Below are 18,520 nucleotides of genomic sequence, written 5' to 3' on the forward strand. Positions count from 1 at the left end.
TGTAGGTAAGTTAGATACAGTAAGTTAGATATCACACCTACATTTATACCAAACAGGATTTGTCTCTGAATTAAGACACTTACACCTTGAGGTCTGTTCTATTCAAAGATGAATCTCTCTCTGCCAGAGTCCATACTCCTATTTCCATCCATGGATATCAGTGCAGACTATACAGTCAGTGCAAAGCTATTCAGCTAATCCTAAATTATGCTGGAACTAAATATTCTCTTGTAAAGTGCTGACTCTAAACTTTACTTCTGTCAATTTGGGGAGCTTAGATACCAAGTGTTAGATTTAGTTCTCCAAACACAGATAGCCACTGCCATCTAGGATTCCATAGGATACCCACCTGAGCCTCCAGCTGCTAGTCCAGAAAGACACAGGTTTCTCTGTCCACCTCTACTGGGTGTCCTGGATCCCCTCCCCCTGGTTCTCAGGTGGCATGATACTTGCAGTGAAAAATTACCTCAGCCCCTAAGCCACATGCTGATGTGGAGATATCTAGATTTCTATCAAGAGATGACTTTCTTTCTACTTTAAAGCACTGCAATTAATTTTAGTTTAACTTTTATTTAAAAATTATAACTAAGAGATGAGTAGCAAGCCTTCTTCAGTCTGACATTACTTCAGCAGATGGCCAGAAGAAGGCTCTATTACTGACTGAGAAGGACTGGAAGAAGCTGCTGCTGAACTCACAAACCTATCTTCATTTCAAAGGCACTTCAGCATTGGTTAGATTTCTCTGCCAGGAAAGAACTAGCAGCACACATATGGAATAGAATGCTTACAAATTGCCCTTCCCTAAAGAGGAGAGAACACCAAACAGTCTAACATACCACTTACACACAGTGGCTTGTGCCACAGTTTATGGACAGCAGTGAAAATATGCATATTTTAAAGGGAAAGCTCTGTGTGGTGAGTGCCTCTTCTGTTTGTGGTTTTGTGGCAGTAAAATAACAAAACTTCTGCAAGTGACATTTCCCCAGATAGTAACCAGTGTTTTTTAAAAGCAGTCTGTTACTATATAAGTAATTATCTCCTTTCAAATTTTTAGAAATCTTCTCAGGTTTGTCTAAAACCAGCACTCTATCAGTTGTTTTTTTATATATACATTCTCATTCGCATTCCAGTGCAAGAGTCCCAAGGCAGTATACATCACTGAGGACATTTTTAAAACTCACTCGGTGTAATAGAATTTCACTATAAGGAATTCTGGTGGGGTCTGGATAGATACTCATTATACTGCATGTTCCTTATGATCAGTTTTGACAATTTACCACATCAGAAAGTTAGCAAATGTCTGACTTAAAGGGATACTTTGTGTACAGTTTTTTAAGGAGAACTCGTCACACAGGTTTTAAATATTCATCAATCTTTAAATGAAACAGTAAAAATTAAAAGGAAAATACATGTTGTTAGATTAGGAACTATCTACCCTAAGTTTAGTCAGGCATCCAGAAGTCAGGCATTTAATCTAGGCTGCTTGTCTAGGCTCCATTTACAGTGAGTTGTGAGAGGTAATTGGTGGTATGTGCCCTCAGGGTGTAATTTAACCAACCTACTTCAAGGATAGAGTTCAAGATAAAATGGAGCAGTCTTTGAAGGTGCCCCTCTCTCTCCACTGGCTTAAGGGGAAAACTAGAATAATGGAGCAGAAGACACCTAATTTCTAAATGGTTCAGTGACGTGTGGTGTATCTTTGCAGTAAGTCTAGGATATATATAAAAGGACAAAAATGCAAGGCAAGGCGAGGCAAGGAAATTAGACCTACAAATCTCATGTATGTCTCTGACAAACAAAGATAAATACCAATGGGATAAATGTGGTGTTGGTTGTTGCTAGATTAAAAAAAACAAAAAAAAAAAAAACAAAAAAAAACCCCACAAACAAATAAATAAAAAAAATCTTTCAAGTAAAGTTTATATAGTGAAGATAGATCATAAAATCCAAAATAGCATTGATGCTGGATATTTAGTGATCTAACTGAGAACAGAATGTGCCCCTCCAAAATTTAAATAGACTTAATATGGTGCACAACAGTTTTGTCAGTTTCTGTTTGGAACTGAATTTCACCCATAGTAAATTAGAATTCTCTGGCAACTGTCCCATGATCTCCACACATTTCTGGTCGATGCTCTTAATATACAAAGGCTTTTTATCAGTAAACTATGTCTGGACTGCAACCAAACTCCAACTCCTACTCTTTCTCCATGCCACAACATTTTTATAAAGCTGAAGAAACATACCATATTGAACCCAGAGCTTTGAAGTCTAAACACCAATACACCAGTACACCATATTAACATAGAATAGTCCAAAAATAAGTTACTTATAGCCAAATTATTCCTGTAGAATGCAGTGGTCAAACAGTGCACTGTTTTTAACTGAAAAGATACTGCTCAACTACAGTCTGTATTTAAGTGCTGTCAGAAACTGATTACCATTCTTGTAACATTTTCATTGATTTTATTCTTTTTATTTTTTCTTCTTCTATGCATTACTGACTAAAAATACAAAGGAATTATAAGTATAATGGTCTCATTTCAGAGACTTCCTATGATGAATAGTAATTGATCTTCACCATATACATATATTAGAGGAAATTAAGTTACCTGAAAAGGCTTTTGTTATCTGGCACAATCCTTCTTTACTGCAAAGGAAATACTGAATTTCTGGAAGTAGGTTTACCTGTACATGAAAGGAGAAGCTTTAATTATTTCATTCAGAAAACAGCTAAACAGCTTTTTTTTTTTTCTTTTTTTCTCTTTTTTTCTCTTTTTGCTCGATCCCTCAATGGCTTTCTGCTTAATTTATCAGGAATGCTTCATGCACAAAACTCCCATTAGTGTTACAATTTTGCCATCTCCGCAACATGGAATAACAAATTTCAAACATGGGCTTTTACTGCATGGCCATAAAACGATAACATTTCAGACTTATGATTCTTATGTCTGGTTGCTGAGCTCTCACCCCTTCCTTGCCTGCCTTTTCAGTGCACAGAAACCTTTTACGCCTCTAGAATTTCTGTGTTTGGGCACTGTGGTAAGCTAACATAACAAAAGCACATTCAGTCTCTGCAACAAGAAACTGTGTTGGGCTGTCATATGGACATGTCAGCAGTGAGTAGTGTTAGTCCAAAATTTAATGTTATCCAGAAACACAGGCCATCTGGTTTAAGTCCCTGCTGTGCTGCAGTCTTCCTTATGGAACTTAGACAATGCCTTTGATCACCTTATACCTCAGTTATCCATGTGCAAAACTTCTGGACATGGCAGTGTGTTGCAAGGATTGTTATATAAGGATCAGATACGGTAGTATTGCATTGAATGAGTAAAAAGCACTTTGGAGAAGCCCGAGAGGTTTTACAATCTGAGATCTGAAATCATAGCATCTGTATTTCTAGCAAACTGGAACTGCTATAAAAATTACATTTTGGATACAGTGAGATAAGGCATCCTGTCTTCAGCAAACACACAGAAGTGTTCCCAGCACGTACTTAATACCCAAAATAAATGCTTTCCAAAAGTAGCTCTTTTTCTCCCAGTCTCTCAGATCAGAGTCTCACCACTATCTGTGCTATTTCACTTGAATCATAAGACAAAATGTGTCTACAACTTGGTCACCATTTTTCAAACAATATCCTCAGTTTGTCACTTATATATTTCACCAACAGGCCAGGCATTTACCTATCTAATCAATCTAAATTGTACCCACAACATGATCAAATTAAAAAAAAAAAAAAACAAGCAAGCAGACAAACAAGCAAATAAATTAATCTTATCATCACTGCTGCTTTGCACTATGAGTAAGCAGACTGCTGTGTCAGAGCAAAGAACTCCCACGAAGGCTTTGGAGGGTGACACTGGTTCAGCTCACACATTGTAGGTGCAGTCACAGTTTGGAGAGGTGCCTGAATTGTGTTTACAAGCAGTAATTGCATTAGATAAAAATCAGGAGTGACACAAACAGTGAAGCCTAAACTAGTCCAGCTTTATCTCCTGCTTGTTTTATTATTCTAAAATATTGCCTACATTTGCTAGATGTTTCTCCTCATTCCTAAATTTTATTTTTCTAATGGAGTACTTGTTTAAATTTCCTCTAACTTCTGTAGATGCTTTTGCTGCCAGACCCTCACACTGAGGTGGCCAAAAATGCAGAAGTTCAAAATAAAGAAGAGAAGAGCAAAACTTGGCACTAAACAGCTTTAATTCCATTTATATTGAAATCCCTACATCCAAAATATCGCATTATGTATAAATGGAAAATCGCTTTTGATCTCTGGACATGATATAAAATGAAATGCTGATATGTGAAAAGTATTTTTCAATAGAGAGGAAACTTGAAAAAATTGTTTTATATCAGTTTAATCATTCTGCTGCAGTGTAAAAGGGGAATCAGATACATTTCTTTTCGTGAGTGGGTGCTGAAAAACTGGGCTACCCATGTGCCCTCACTCCCACAAAGAATACCATAATCTCATACCTTCTGGAATAACTCCAGTTGATTCAAGTCATCTCTCTGAATGCAGCTAGTATCATCACCTTTTGTGGAAGATAAGCAGATCAGAAGATCCCAAGGGCTTATGCTACCTATTGGGAATGAAAAGAACCATACTGAGAAAGAAAACATCATGCAACTCCTATTAGAACTAAAGTACTTTGAGCAGAATCCTGAGGAAGAGCAAATGGTTGGAGTGCTGAGTACATGAACAGCTACATGTGGCAGAGGGGAAAATGATATTTAACTAACAAGCTTTGGATCTATATTTAGGTATTTCACAGCTGGCACCTCCAGTTACATCTGAGACAGTTCATGATGCCTACTGATGTCCAGTCCCCTGGTGTTTGACCTGAGCTCACATAAATCATCTGTTTAGCATTCAGAAATTAAGAAGTTCAGTAACTTGGTGTTGCTTTGATCTCTTTTCTGAACTTCTCAGTATGCACATTTATAATACATAATGTGTGTTATAACCTTCTGTGGTCTTTCACTATTGGGAGAAAAATTTTACAGTAAATTTTACTGGTCATGCTATTGTAAATTGCAGCAATTCCCACTCAGAATATTGGTGTGGCAGCTTCCTACATATTAGATAACAGATTGTTAAGAATCTGGTGCACATGAGGAAAATTATAGAAATTATAGATTAGAAATAAATAGGTCTTGGAGTCTGCCCATACATCAGTGTATGGTGCAGTGCAGAAAAGCTGGTGTAGCTTTTTTTTCTTCAAATTCACTTTACAAGAGCCAGTGCTATAGTATAAAAATTATTAAGGCATGTAAGGAAATTTAGGCACAGCAGAATCACCACGTGCTCTTTCATGAAAGAAACATTCAAAAAACTGAAGTTTGACAAAAAATGGCATAGATCACAAATAAAACATTGAAAAGCCACACAAGTTAATACTTCAATGCAAAAGATTGACAACGTTAACAACCTAATTGATGGACTTAATCAGCTGTGTAATTATCAGATAAGCTAGACATTGTGCCTTTGACTAATAAACATCTTTGAATAAATCATTATAATTATACACAAATACAACGTCTAATTGTGTGTGAATTGAAAGGGTGCTAGAGGCAACTTCATTTCTCAGAAGTAGTTCATTTCCTTCCTGCGTTTATTGTTGCACATCCTGGCCAGGGATGAATTTGATCCCTGACTCCAAAGGATACGCTGCACTGTGTATCATTTGCCCTTTAGGACACAGCAGAGTGATCGATATAAATGCACCGAAGAAACCAGAAGGAAAAAGGCCCTCTGACCCAGCTTACTTCTGAACTAGTGCCCAAGACGTGGAACACATAGCTGCTAGGAACGATTTTTCAGGACAGGTTGAATGCCTGCCACTATTTGTGTTTTATATTTAGAATAATTAGACATCTAGCCAGTTGCTTCAGTACAGAACAATCAGAACTAAAACATGCCTATTTTTAGAAGGCAGGAGATTTCCTATTAGAAAAACAGTGTACACCTTGTGCTGTCTCCCAAATTCAGGCTGACAGAGCACTTGGACTTCTATTTAAATGTATCACTACATTTCTAATGATTTGCGCCTGAAATATGTTCTTGGAAAACAAAAATGAGAAGGAAGTTGGTCACAACAGCTCCTTCTGAAACAGGATCTTCATGAAAAGAACTTAGAAATTGCCTCACACAGTCTAATTTTTACTAGAAAATCATCATCTCTTCTATAAATTTGACAGTTATCAAACTATTCTAAAGAAAAAAGTGCTAGCATTATTAATATTGCAGTAACACCTAATGGCTTAGGCAAAAGATCCCAGTGTGCCAACAAGAAGCAGCCAACATTTGTTTGTCAAGAATTCATCATGTATCACTACTTTAATTTCTTCTGACAGAGTAACTGATTTAGAGAACAAAGAGGAAAAGCAATGAAACAATTACTTCAATAAGTCTTTTGGCACTATTTCTACATAAGATAACTATAACTGCATAACTGCTTGAAAAAATGAACTCTACATTGTCACAGTGGATTTTTATTTTCCTCAGAACCTTAAAAATACGCCACTGTATACTCGATTCTGTTCAATTTTTTTCATTAACAAACTGAATGATGGAACTGCAAATGTATTTACAAACAGCAACTGGCACCAGGTTTAGAGGAAGAATAACCACTTTGGAGGACATGATAAGAATTCAAAATGATGTTGATAAATGGTCTGATTCAACCAGAGGAAATTCAACACAAAGTGCTATAATTTGAAATGAGAAATCAGATGGACAGATACAAATGGTAAGAGGGCCCTACTGCAGAAAAGAGCCAGAACCATAAACTGCATATGATTCAACTATAAATATATATATATTATATATATTATATTATTAATATATATTAATTATTAATATATATTAATTATTAATATATTTAAATATATATTTATAAATATATATAATATATAATACTATTGCAGGGTCAGGGAGCACAGACTGAACTGAGTTTGGTGAGAAAGCATTCACTTATGGAAGTAGCTGCTTGTGTATATATCTGGCTTAAAACATGACAGAGCAAATTGTCTTACAAAGCAGGCTTCAGCCCTGCAGTATGATCAGTTTACACGGGGCCAAAAGTTTGCTAGAAGAGTATAGAGCGGAATCATAGAATCACAGAATGGTTTGGGTTGGAAGGGACCTCAAGGATCATCAAGCTCCAACCCCCCCACCACAGACAGGGCCACCAACCTCCTTATCTAGTGCTAGGCCAGGCTGTCCAGGGCCCCATCCAACCTGGTCTTGAACACTGCCAGGAACAAGCTAGCAGAAGTGTGAAGACAGAATGATAGCCTACTTGCTGTGCTCTGGGCACCAGGCTTGATTTTATGCATCCCAGCACCTCACAGGGCAAGCTGTGGGGAGGTCTGAGGGAGGTGGGAATTCCACATTTCTGATGATCTGAGCTTCACTGAGAACTCTCCAGAGGAAAACATCCTTTGAAGCCTATTTCTGGATACAACAGTTCGACTGTCTCACTTGTGCAAAGATTAGGATGCCACTTGTGGGACTGAATGCTTCCTCTTTATTAATCTGGCCTTTTGAAAGTTTTCAGTATCACTATTCTATGTACAGGACTTTCCCTAAAGGAATGTCTTATCCTTCCCCAAAAATCATAGAATCATAGAATGGCCTGGGTTGAAAAGGACCACAATGATCCTCCAGTTTCAACCCCCCTGCTGTGTGCAGGTCGCCAACCACTCGACCAGGCTGCCCAGAGCCACATCCAGCCTGGCCTTGAATGCCTCCAGGGATGGGGCATCCACAACCTCCTCAGGCACCCTGTTCCAGTGCATCACCACTCTATGAGTGACAAACTTCCTCCTAATATCCAACCTAAACCTCCCTTGTCTTAGTTTAAAGCCATTCCCCTTGTCCTATCATTATTCACACCCTGAGTTATTTACATTTCTCTTTTAATGCTTCTCTCGATAGTCATGAGGTAATTTGAACTCACTACCACAGTGAAGAACAGTCACTCTGATAAATGAAAGATGGTGAAGTTTCTGTTGTTTCCTGAGTTGTTCAGCTGTTTATCTGTCCATGTGTAAACCTCTCACTGTTTCATACTGTATGCTTCATACTCTTGCTGAGATTGACTGTACTATTCTACAGTCCAGTCCAGCAACCACCTGTTTAACTTCTTATATTGGAATACTAGCCCAGTCTATTATTAAATGGGGAAGTGGCCCTGCATGTGGCAGGGGGGTTGGAGATTAATGATCTTTGAGGTCCCTTCCAACCCTGGCCATTCTGTGATTCTGTGATTCTGTGATTCTGTGGAATATTAATGACAGTGAAGTATTAGAAGTGTGGGAAAAAAACCCAAACCTAACAACACTCTATGCATGAGGCTGAGATTGTTGGACACAGCCAATTTATCCACAAAATATTCTCTATTGGTGCTGTATGGATGCCAGGTAGAGCCTGGAGGATTCCAGAGGGCAGCTGCTATTCACTCTCTGGAGAACATTAGGGTTTTACCTTGGCTTAGTGACCCCACAGCTAAGATAACCTAAAATACCAAAGGAAGAATTCTTTGTGGAGGAGAGACTGGCGAGAAGCAAGTGGAATCAGTTGAATTCTCAGGACAGCTCATCTGTCCCTTAAGTGTTTAGTAAGAAATACTGCCCCATGAAATTAATTAATGTAAAGTCACAAATGAGATCAACATTTAGGGAGTGAAGTCCATCTGAAGGCCTAACAAGCGGCATCATCCATGAGCAGAGGGTGATGCTTGCCTGTTCTGTGTTTCCTCTGCAAATACTGCAGAGAGATGATAGATTTAAGTTCAAATCAGGAGACCTGGAGCTTCTATTCTCACCTAAAAAATTAAAATGTTATTTTTTTACTGTTTCTTTCATCAGCAAGGTCTAGGCAGAAAACCTACTCTTCCTGTCAATCCGTAGCAGAAATTATAAAAGTACAAAAATAAATGAGTGTGACAATCCAAGAGTTACAAGTTTCTTCTGGAAGAACTCTTTTCTAATTCAGGCAGATATCTTCCTTTTTCTACCTGGAACAAAACTCTAAGACTGCTCTGGGTTTACTCACAAACTTAACCATTTACCTTCTGGAGTTATGAGGTAATCAGTTACCTCACTGGGATACTGCTAGTACAAGGCAGAGGATTGTCTTTAGAAGAAGCAAAAATTTCAGTTGCAGACATAAACAAAAGAACAGAGTAGAGATGGGACAATCCCTTCTCCATTAATTTCACTTTCATTCAAGTAATATATTTACAGTTCTCTCTTCAATCAACACTTTGGGTCATTATAACTACTGTAAGTAGTTGCCACAGCCACAAGTGACAACCATGAAGGTATTTTCAGACTTCTTAAAGCTGTGTTCTGCAATCTATACATAATTGTTTGTCTGCAAGACATCAGAAGGCAGTGCACAAAAAAGTTGCAGCATTATTAAGCTATATTCACTTTTACTTTTTTTTTTATAAGCAACCAGACAATGAAAGGAATACTGGAAATAAAAGCAACTAAAGTACATTCAATAGTTGTACTAGTCTGCGTTGGGATGAGAAATATTGTAGTGCATTAGATGCATTAGATAGTTCTTAGTTTATTGGGAGGAGCACTGTCAGGCTAAGAGTAATTCTCTGCTGAGCTCTGTTCCAGATTGTAACTCTTACGACCAATATTTTTTATCATGGCATAATCTGAACTCAGGCTGTGAAAATATGCTATCAAAATACTTTATGAGCTACAGTAAAGTTCAATAGCAAGCAGAAGGGATATGTGTAAGTCTGGCCCACTGGCAAACACACCGAGGTCCTTCAAATACTCAAGCCTGTTATTCCACTTCTGTGCCTACACATTGTGCTTTGGAAGAATATTCAGATGACTCTGGTACAGCCTCCAAACATGGGTACTTTTTTTGCAGAGCCGCAGTAAAAACAAGGGCATTTAGTTAGCCAGTACAATATGCTCTCTATGTATGAAAGCTAACATTACAGTCCTAGTTGCTCCCAAATACTGGTATTCTTACTTTTTATGTATTTTAACAGATCAGGTATGTTACTAAAGCTGCTAAATATGTATCTCACTCACACAAGAAGCACAGTGGGACTGAAAACTAACTGATAAAAGGCACCAATGGAAAGCTGCTCTGCTCTATGCTGGTGGGAAAGTCAGGCTCTGTTCCACTTCAGGAGGAAAGCTGAGATCCGTGCTGCTTGGAGCTGCAAGGGAAGGAAGGTTGGATGGAGGGAAAGATGCATGCCTTGAGGGAGAGAATTCCATGCTGTGCAGAAAAGGGAGGAAACCACGCTGCTTGCGTGGAGGTTTGCTCTTCAAGACTTAGAGGACAGAAAAGAACTCCGTTCTGCTCTGTGCCAAGGAAAAAAAGCTGTCTGACACAATTCCCTTTGGAAAACATTCACTCCTACTTGATCCAAGCTACTTTAACAAACAATTATTGGGACTACATCCAGGAAAGAACTTGGTATCGCTGTTCTGCACACCCTGAAGCGAAGTCATATGAAAAAGCAGCACACAGTCATGAAGTGGAAGGATGTATCACGAGTGCTTGGGACGCTGCGTACAGCAGCTGCAGGGGTACCAGAGCCCCATGTCTGTGGTGGCAGCATCTGAGAGATTGCAGCTGTGTGACTGAGTGTATGAGCTCTGCCTGTGTGTGTGAGCACTGAGCAAGGTGGTGTTTGATCACCTCTTCAAGAAACAAAGACACATTTAAAGTCTGAATGGCAGTCCTTGATGACTGCATTTACACCACTTGGGTATCCCAGAACAATATTCATTAATGAGTCATATTCCTTAATACTCAAGAGGCAGGAAACAGCCATGAAAGAGAAACTAGGGAATAGAGAATGGCTAAACTAAGCAGTAATAGGCTGCAGTCTCAACCACTGTCCCACAGTCATCTGCTGTGTTTGTTTTCTTCTTGCTTGGTGGCCATGCAGAGCCCCAGGCGTAGTTTAGGAGACAGCACAAGTCAGGGACATTTCCTGAAACCCAGAGGAGATCAGACCACCCTCAGTTAGAGAACAAAGAGTTTAGAGACATGGACATGAGCCATATTGCATCACTTGCCCTGAGGACTAGGGAACTGACCCATTTTATTTATGAGTTAAATAAAACCAGAGAAAAAACAGTGATAGGATAATAAAGCCATGGCTAATACAAGGGTGACTTCCAACAAAGATACTTTTTCTCTGCAGCACCCCATGCTGCTGCCAATTCCACTCACCTTGCATGCCATGTGGTAGTGAAAGTAGATGATACACATCATCATAACTACCATGCCAGGCATCCATGGAACATTAATTCTAAAACGGAGGTTAAAATTTTCTCTCCAGACATTTTAAAGAAATGTAGCATCAGACCTCTCACTTTTGAAGGTCAACAGGAACCCTTCCAAGTCAGATTGGCAGAAAAAGTGTACTGTAACATATGGGACATGAGACATGCCATGGATACTGGTAGAGAAGGAAAACTGCTTTCTCCTATTTCACACATCATCCCATCACAAATTGACCTACAGTTACATTCAATACTAGTGCATTCTGGAGTACATTTTCTTTCTATTTTTAATGCTTTCTCCAAAGGTTTTCTAAACTTTTTCTAAGGCTGCAACACTTCACTCCAAGTGAAAATGGGCTTAACATGTGCTGGATTCTGAATACTGAAAGTCCTTGTCTTCAGCTCACTCTTTGAAAACATTACCTCCATTACTTTTTGTTTAAGATTGACTTAAAAAACAAGAAAGAAAAAGCTGCCAGTGTAAATTAGTGTCACTAAAGTTTTGTAAACTGAAGATATTTATTTATTTATTTATTTATTGAGAGAGAGAGAGTGAGAAAGAGTGGGAGAGATGCTGAAGCCAGGTGGAGAATATATTTTTAAATGCCTAAGCTCCATTCAGGTAGATAATAGCTAGATCTTGTTCTTATTTTTTTGTTTACCTGTTCAACAAAATACTAAGGTATGTCAATAGGTTTTTTATTTTCTCTCCTCTTAAAAAACAAAAACAACAACAAAAAACAAACAAACTTGTAGCAGTGGTTTTATTCCAAATTAAAAAAATGGTTTAGACTCATTTTATCATTTTATATGAAAAGTCTTAAAAAAAGAAATATTTAATAAGTCTGTAGCCCTACTGTCAGATGTAAAATAACTGTGGTAATGCCAGATTTATCTTGCGCTTACATAGTGCATGAGAAAGCCTGGTGTATTTGATGTTCAAATACATTTTAGTAGTTGCTGTTAGTTAAAACTGGAACTCCTTCTTATAGCTGAATATTTATTTTGGATAGCATTATCGCAAAAATCAGAAACAAAGTCATTACAACAATGAGCTTGTTACAGAAACACTTTCTGCCTTGAGTCACTTTCCAAAATGCATAGCAATGAGCTCTTCCATCCTTCCCTCTGTCAAATTCTGAATATATTTTGCTTAGTGAAGCAGCACTGAGGAAACACCCATTTTTTAATCTTCCTGCCAGTTAAGGTTGCTCATCCTTATTTTAAACTCTATTCCTTTGCTTCTCTTTAATCCAAGCCCCCTCCATATTTTTTCCCTCCACTGTCAAAAATGGGCATCATGTTATAAGGAAACAGGTCCGCCACAAATGATATAAAATAGTGATAATTAGTTCCTTTCTAATCAAAGAGGAGGTGTCGGTGGGTAGTTTTGGTTTCTGAATAGGTCAGAGAAGCTTCCTTCCACTGCAGCATCTGTGCAAAGCAGGACTGCATCCAAACAGACAGCCTCAGGGGCTGAGTAAAGGAGTATTCAATATCCAAATGAGAATCAGCTTTGACAGAGTACAGTGAACATCAAAATGGTAGAATTATCATTTCCTTCATGAAGGGAAGGTTCCAATTTTACTAAAAATAAGCCACTGCATCAACAATACGGTATGTTACCTTTTCAGAAAGGTAACCCAACCTGTGGGTAGCACTTGTAATGTCTGGAGCATTTGGGAGATGTAGCAGTCAAAAGAACTGTCAACTGAAATTGGATGCAGCTGAAGAAGGTTGGAATCTGTATGTAGGAATGTAGTAGGTTGGTGGCAAATTACAATGAAGGCCCACACAGTGTAAAAGCTCTTTGCTATCTGAACCAACATCATGGAAAATAACATAAAAAATATAAATTAAAAAAAATATTTGTTTTATTTCAGAAGTATATGAGTGCCTCTACCTAAAATGGGAGCACAGTGGTGGCAGACACCATACTTCTCACAGCTGACCAGGGCTCAGAGCCAGCAAATGTCTCAGAAAGGGTGCACAGCTTCCAGCAGCCAGAATGCTGGGCAACACTAATGCAACAGTCCCTTAGACAGACTGCTCTGGGGACAGGCTTCTGGCAGGACTGACTGTCATCGTCCCGGCTCTACTTTAGTGGACAATCATATGACATTTGAGAATAGATACACATATTTATAAACTAGTCTCTGCTTGAACCCTATCAGAGCCAGGATTCGTTCCATAATTTGAATGAGGGAAGCATTTTAAAAATACTTGAATAAACAATTATCTGTTGTTACCTTCTTCTCCTGTAGACTACATTTAAGAAACACTGCCTGGAACTGTCTGAAAGGATTTGCATATTACTCACATATTATAAGTCTTGTGTACCTTCACCTCAATCTCTTGTATTTCTTTTATTTCAGTGGACCTGCACATTGCTGCTTTCCCTTGGCCAACGTGTTTATCTGCTCAGACACTGGTGTTTTTCAGATTCTATTAACATGACATAATTTATTCCAGGAAAGTTTTAATTTTAGCTCACTGTGTAATCAACGTGCAATATTTTAATTATTGTAAATTCTAAGTCAGCCTAATGAATACCACTCTGCATTGGACTGTATGCTCTGTTTACATGACTAAAAAAAAACATTCAAAGAAAGGCATGTTTAGTTACTTTATGGCTAAATACCATCTTTTGTTTATAACTTTACAAAGTTCAATGTCCTTACACTTTTGTTATGGACAAATAAAGAATTTGTCTTCCTCAAGGAAAAGAGGGCATTTAAAATGGGGTTTTTGGTACAAATCTGCAGCGGGTTTATTTTAGTGGTGCAAAGAAACTGTTTGCTCTTCTGCTAGAAAACACAGATATGTTCTGCTAGTAATTAAGAAGGAGGATACACATTGTTCACAAAAATATACAGTGCACTTACATTGTCTAACAAGAAACCACAGCATCACATTATAGAGAGGCATTTACTTGGGTATGCCAGAAACTGATCTGTTTTGTATTGCAACCAAGGATGCCTGTGGCATCCGCTTTCAACCCCTTGGCAAATAGCCAGGCATAATTGAAAAATGCAAAGTTAAAATGTGACCACAACAGAGTATGGTTCTGGTATACATTTTTTCCCTGAACCTATATGAACTAACATTTGATGAAAGCAGAAGAAATTTAACAAGCATTAAATATGCTTGTAATAGAGCATGCTCTGAGGATCACCACGTTCCTAAGAATTTAGCTTGTTTAAGAAATTCCTTTCTTAACAACATACAAAAAGAATGCTTCTGAAATTTATGTATTACTTGCCAAAACCTTTCATGTGACTCACATAACATATATTTTGCATTAAGAAACAGACCAGCTTTGTATTCTGTCAGCAATATACTTTTTATCGAGAGTTAACCAAAATGATTTTTGGTTAAAAAGTTATATCTGCTACTCTTATATATATGTGTGCATTTGTGTTGTAACCCACAATATAATTCTGCGTCTCGCCTCAGCATTATTATTTTACACAACATTTCAAATTACTTATTTGAGATAGAATGATCTTGTGCTTTTGCTGGCATACTCAGATCTCCAGCCCTGCTTACTTAACCTCAACTCCACAGGGTTGTTTACACTTGCAGAACCTGATTTCAATTTACTTTAATTTTCTCAGAGACTTTTGTATTTATAAAAGCTGAGCATCTAGTGACCTCTCTATTCCTGACATTTCCTTTACTCTCCACTATGAAAAAGAACAAAAACCCCAGTGTCTCATTTCTGTTCCAAAAAAACTAAACTGCTTCCTTCAGTGGGTTGGTCTTTGTAATTGAAAATGGCAACCAGATGTTTACAGAACACACCAGCAATTTTCCTTGAGGCCTTTGCTCTTTATAATTGTTTGCTGAAGTTAGTTGGATTTCATGGAAACTTGTCTGAGGCTGTAGTCCTTGTCTGAGCAAAGCCGATCTCTTCCTGACTATTCTCCAAATAATTAAAAATAAAAAGCTAAAGAGAAGTTAGAAATAATGCTACATATTCCTGTCAATACATCCCAAAATCCATACATAACCTCTTACTTAAGGAAGAAATTTAGCTCTCATAGGTCATACCAGTTCATAAAAATCATTTAATTTCAGATCACATAGTTTACTTTCTACCTTCAACTTCAGCTGTCTATACTCAATGCATCTCTGATTTTGTGGTCCTTCCCCTTTCCCTACTCCTGTCACAAACATTCTTCTTCATAGATTTTTTTTTTTCTTTTTTTCTTTTTGAGAAGGTTTTGTATTTTAAGAAGATGCAGAAGATGTTGCAAACTACGTACTGCTGGGGCCTCAGTTAAAGCCCTGACCTACAGGTGATTTGTACATGGAGTCTCTCCATCTGCTTTAGAAATAGCTGTGTTTCCCTGTTCAGTTCCTTACTTGCCTCATTTCCTTCTGACTGGCCAATAAATTTCAGGAGATCTGTGAGTCCACCTCATTCCCCCACAGTGGAATACAGTAGAGCCAATAAAATGTCCTTACTTGGTTGTTTTTGTTTTTGTTTTTTTTCTAATGGCCTCTTACAAGGGATGCCCCATAAATCCAGGTAATGCATATGATTACTTTACTAGTTTTACACCTCAGCATCTCTTAATATTGAAACTATTTTTTGCATCAAGACCTATTTAGTAGGACACAAAGTACAGACTACTCTTCTTTCCCTGGCAGTAACCATTTTCTATGTTTTATGTTAACAAATACATTCCCCAAGTCATCTCAGTCCTCACATTTATTTAAGAAAGAGCACTTTTGCTCTTTCCTCCTGTCTCCAGTCTATCCTCTAATTCTCACTACTTTTGCTGATATAGAATGTCCTGAAAAATAAGAACTGAATGTCTGACAGTCACCAGACATAGCCTTAAGGGCCTCTAAAACTTATGGCTGTACTTAATTCTCTAGACTAATTAGCAGCACTAATGACAATATTACTGGGTGCACTTATGAAGTAGCACTTCTGTAAGCTCCCACCTTGCTGCTGGCCAGATGTCAGCAATTAAGCCTCTGTTCAAAATTGAGGAGAACTAGAGATGATACAATACATTAAGGGAATAACATAAATATACAAGGCAAGAGCCCTGTATTTTCATCCTGTTTTTGTCAGTGACTTAGCTGGTTTTTATCCTTGTTTCTTCATCTCTAAGATCCATGTGGTCACATTTCTCCACTTCTGAGGCCTAACGTAAATAGAAGTGGGCAGACATAGACATTAACTTCCTGCAGAGATTTTCTTTAAACAGCAGTTTTTTTCCAAAAGCCACCCAATAAACCAGAATAAAAAAGAAATGACAAAGTATGATTTGGAAGGATGCTTTTTCATAGAGGCAGAATTTTCTTTCCTCTGTCCCCAATTGCTTCTACTGTCAAACAGCACCCAGAGAGGGCCAGAAACCCGCAGCTATCATCATTCTCCATCTGCTGAGCACCTGTGCTTGCTCCTGGAGGCTTGTGCCTCCTGATATTCCCCCTAACAGCAGCTTCTCAAGCAGCAGCCACTGAGTGCAGGGAAGCAGCAGATACTCCATGTAGAGCTGAGAATGGAAGCATAAACAATGTCTGTTCGTCAGTCTTTAAATCAGCATTTTACAGCAGAATATGTCATATTTGAATGTATTCAGGATGCTTTAGCAATGAGGTATTATACTCTCCTTGCTGAAATATCTAAGTAATGGTATGGGATGCCACCTTAAATGCCACACAGATCTTCAGAGCCTAGTGCATGCAGAGAAGAGCCGAGATTCCCTTGGATTTGCTCACTCTGATCTGTTGCCTCACTCATCCCTTCCTGAGCAGCTCCACCCAAGCACTGCTCCCACAGCTGCAAAAATTCAGATAATCTCAAAGTCAATTGCTGGAACTTAGGACTACTCTACACAGCCAAGCTGTATGAATTACAGCGTGCTGTTAAAATGGCAGAAAACAGAAGAGAGTTCAGTGCAATCATACTGATAAAGTTAAGACAGGGGAAATAACTTCAGATCTAATATTCTTTGCAATATATTTAAATTTAAAGATACTTACAGTATATGATTTCCACTGAACAATTTCAGGCAAATGAATATGACAGACATGAAATATCATGGTATTGGTTTCAGTTGAAAAAAAAAAATCAAGATTTATTAAGCCAGGAGGCAAGTATTGACCAAAGCTAAAATGGGTTGTTTTATGGAACAATACATCACAAACAAATAAAAAAATAAAAATAAATCAAACAAAAAAACAGCAACAAAAAACCTCAAAACCAAATCAATATATGTACTCTAACAGTCTTTCTAGAAGTCAGAGTGAAGTTTAAATCGTTCACCACAGTATTCTAAAAATAGGAAACAATGTGAAATCAATAGAATGGAAATGGTTTATTATTCTTTTTTAAAGTTATCCACTGCTGATGCACAAACTTCCACCAAAGTATTAGAATTACTATTCAAAGATAGCAGGGAGCATATGACATTACAGTGCATTCAGTTTGCCTGCTGCACAGTTGCTTTTTTCTATGGCCAAACTAACCAACTATCATTAAGGCTGTGTAGAAACTTTCCAGCTCCAAAGGCTAGCTGTAACAGAATTTTCCATGTAACTGCAGAATGAATTTCAAACTGTCTGGTCAGATTTGTAGTGTACAACTGCACATGTTTTTTAAGGGCTTCAACTTTCTGAGCTTTGCATAATTATTAGTAAAGGTGAAGATCTGAGAAAAGAAGCATATGACTATTAAGGGAGAGTCACCATTGCCAAATGAATCAGGCATATGGAGCAAAGGGCAGAAATGCTGACAGTTTCAAAAAGAAAGATATAAGTAGTTCATTTAATTCTTTCTTCCAGTGTATTTCTTAGATGTAATGTGAGAAAAGTATGGAATTCAAGGAAAACTTAGAAAGCAGACAGCAATTACAGAACATTATTTTTGGAAGGCAGAAATGCATTTTGGTGCCTGTGTTTTCATTCTGAAATTAACTTTTCTTAGGGAAAAACACTATGGATATATTAGCAGGCCATCACAGAGTCATTGGGACTCACAAACCCTCTCAGTCTGCTGTGGCCCCGGAGGTGAGAGTTTCTTAGGCTGAAAGGACAAGGGAGAAGGCAGAAGACTCTGGAAGATATTATGAAGGTTCTCTAGCATTTGGCTTTCTTTCTTAGGGAGGACCTAAGAATATCTGAAGAGTGTCTGAAGCGAAACAGCTCATCCCACTCACCTCTGACAAAGCAAAACAACTCTGTTCTGGGTTGAGGGAAGGAAATAACC

General features: G+C 38.0%; 1 protein-coding gene across 3 annotated transcripts in view; it reads right to left on the minus strand.

The window, feature by feature from the left end:
* CPED1 (cadherin like and PC-esterase domain containing 1) overlaps positions 1-18,520 on the minus strand; it is a 144,513-nt gene that overhangs the window by 108,976 nt on the left and 17,017 nt on the right. For all 3 annotated transcript variants that reach the window (XR_006179194.1, XM_042872373.1, XM_042872374.1), the window contains exons 4-5: positions 4,483-4,589; positions 2,613-2,688 (exon numbers count right to left, since the gene is read on the minus strand). Coding sequence is in view for 2 of the 3 variants with exons in the window: in XM_042872373.1 (XP_042728307.1) it covers positions 2,613-2,688; positions 4,483-4,589 (183 nt within the window). In the remaining variant the exon portion in view is untranslated. The remainder of the gene's footprint in view (positions 1-2,612; positions 2,689-4,482; positions 4,590-18,520) is intronic.

The sequence above is a fragment of the Lagopus leucura genome, unplaced genomic scaffold (assembly GCF_019238085.1).
Source record: "Lagopus leucura isolate 7727_CA_CO unplaced genomic scaffold, USGS_WTPT01 Super-Scaffold_100008, whole genome shotgun sequence".
NCBI classification, from domain to species: Eukaryota; Metazoa; Chordata; class Aves; order Galliformes; family Phasianidae; genus Lagopus; species Lagopus leucura.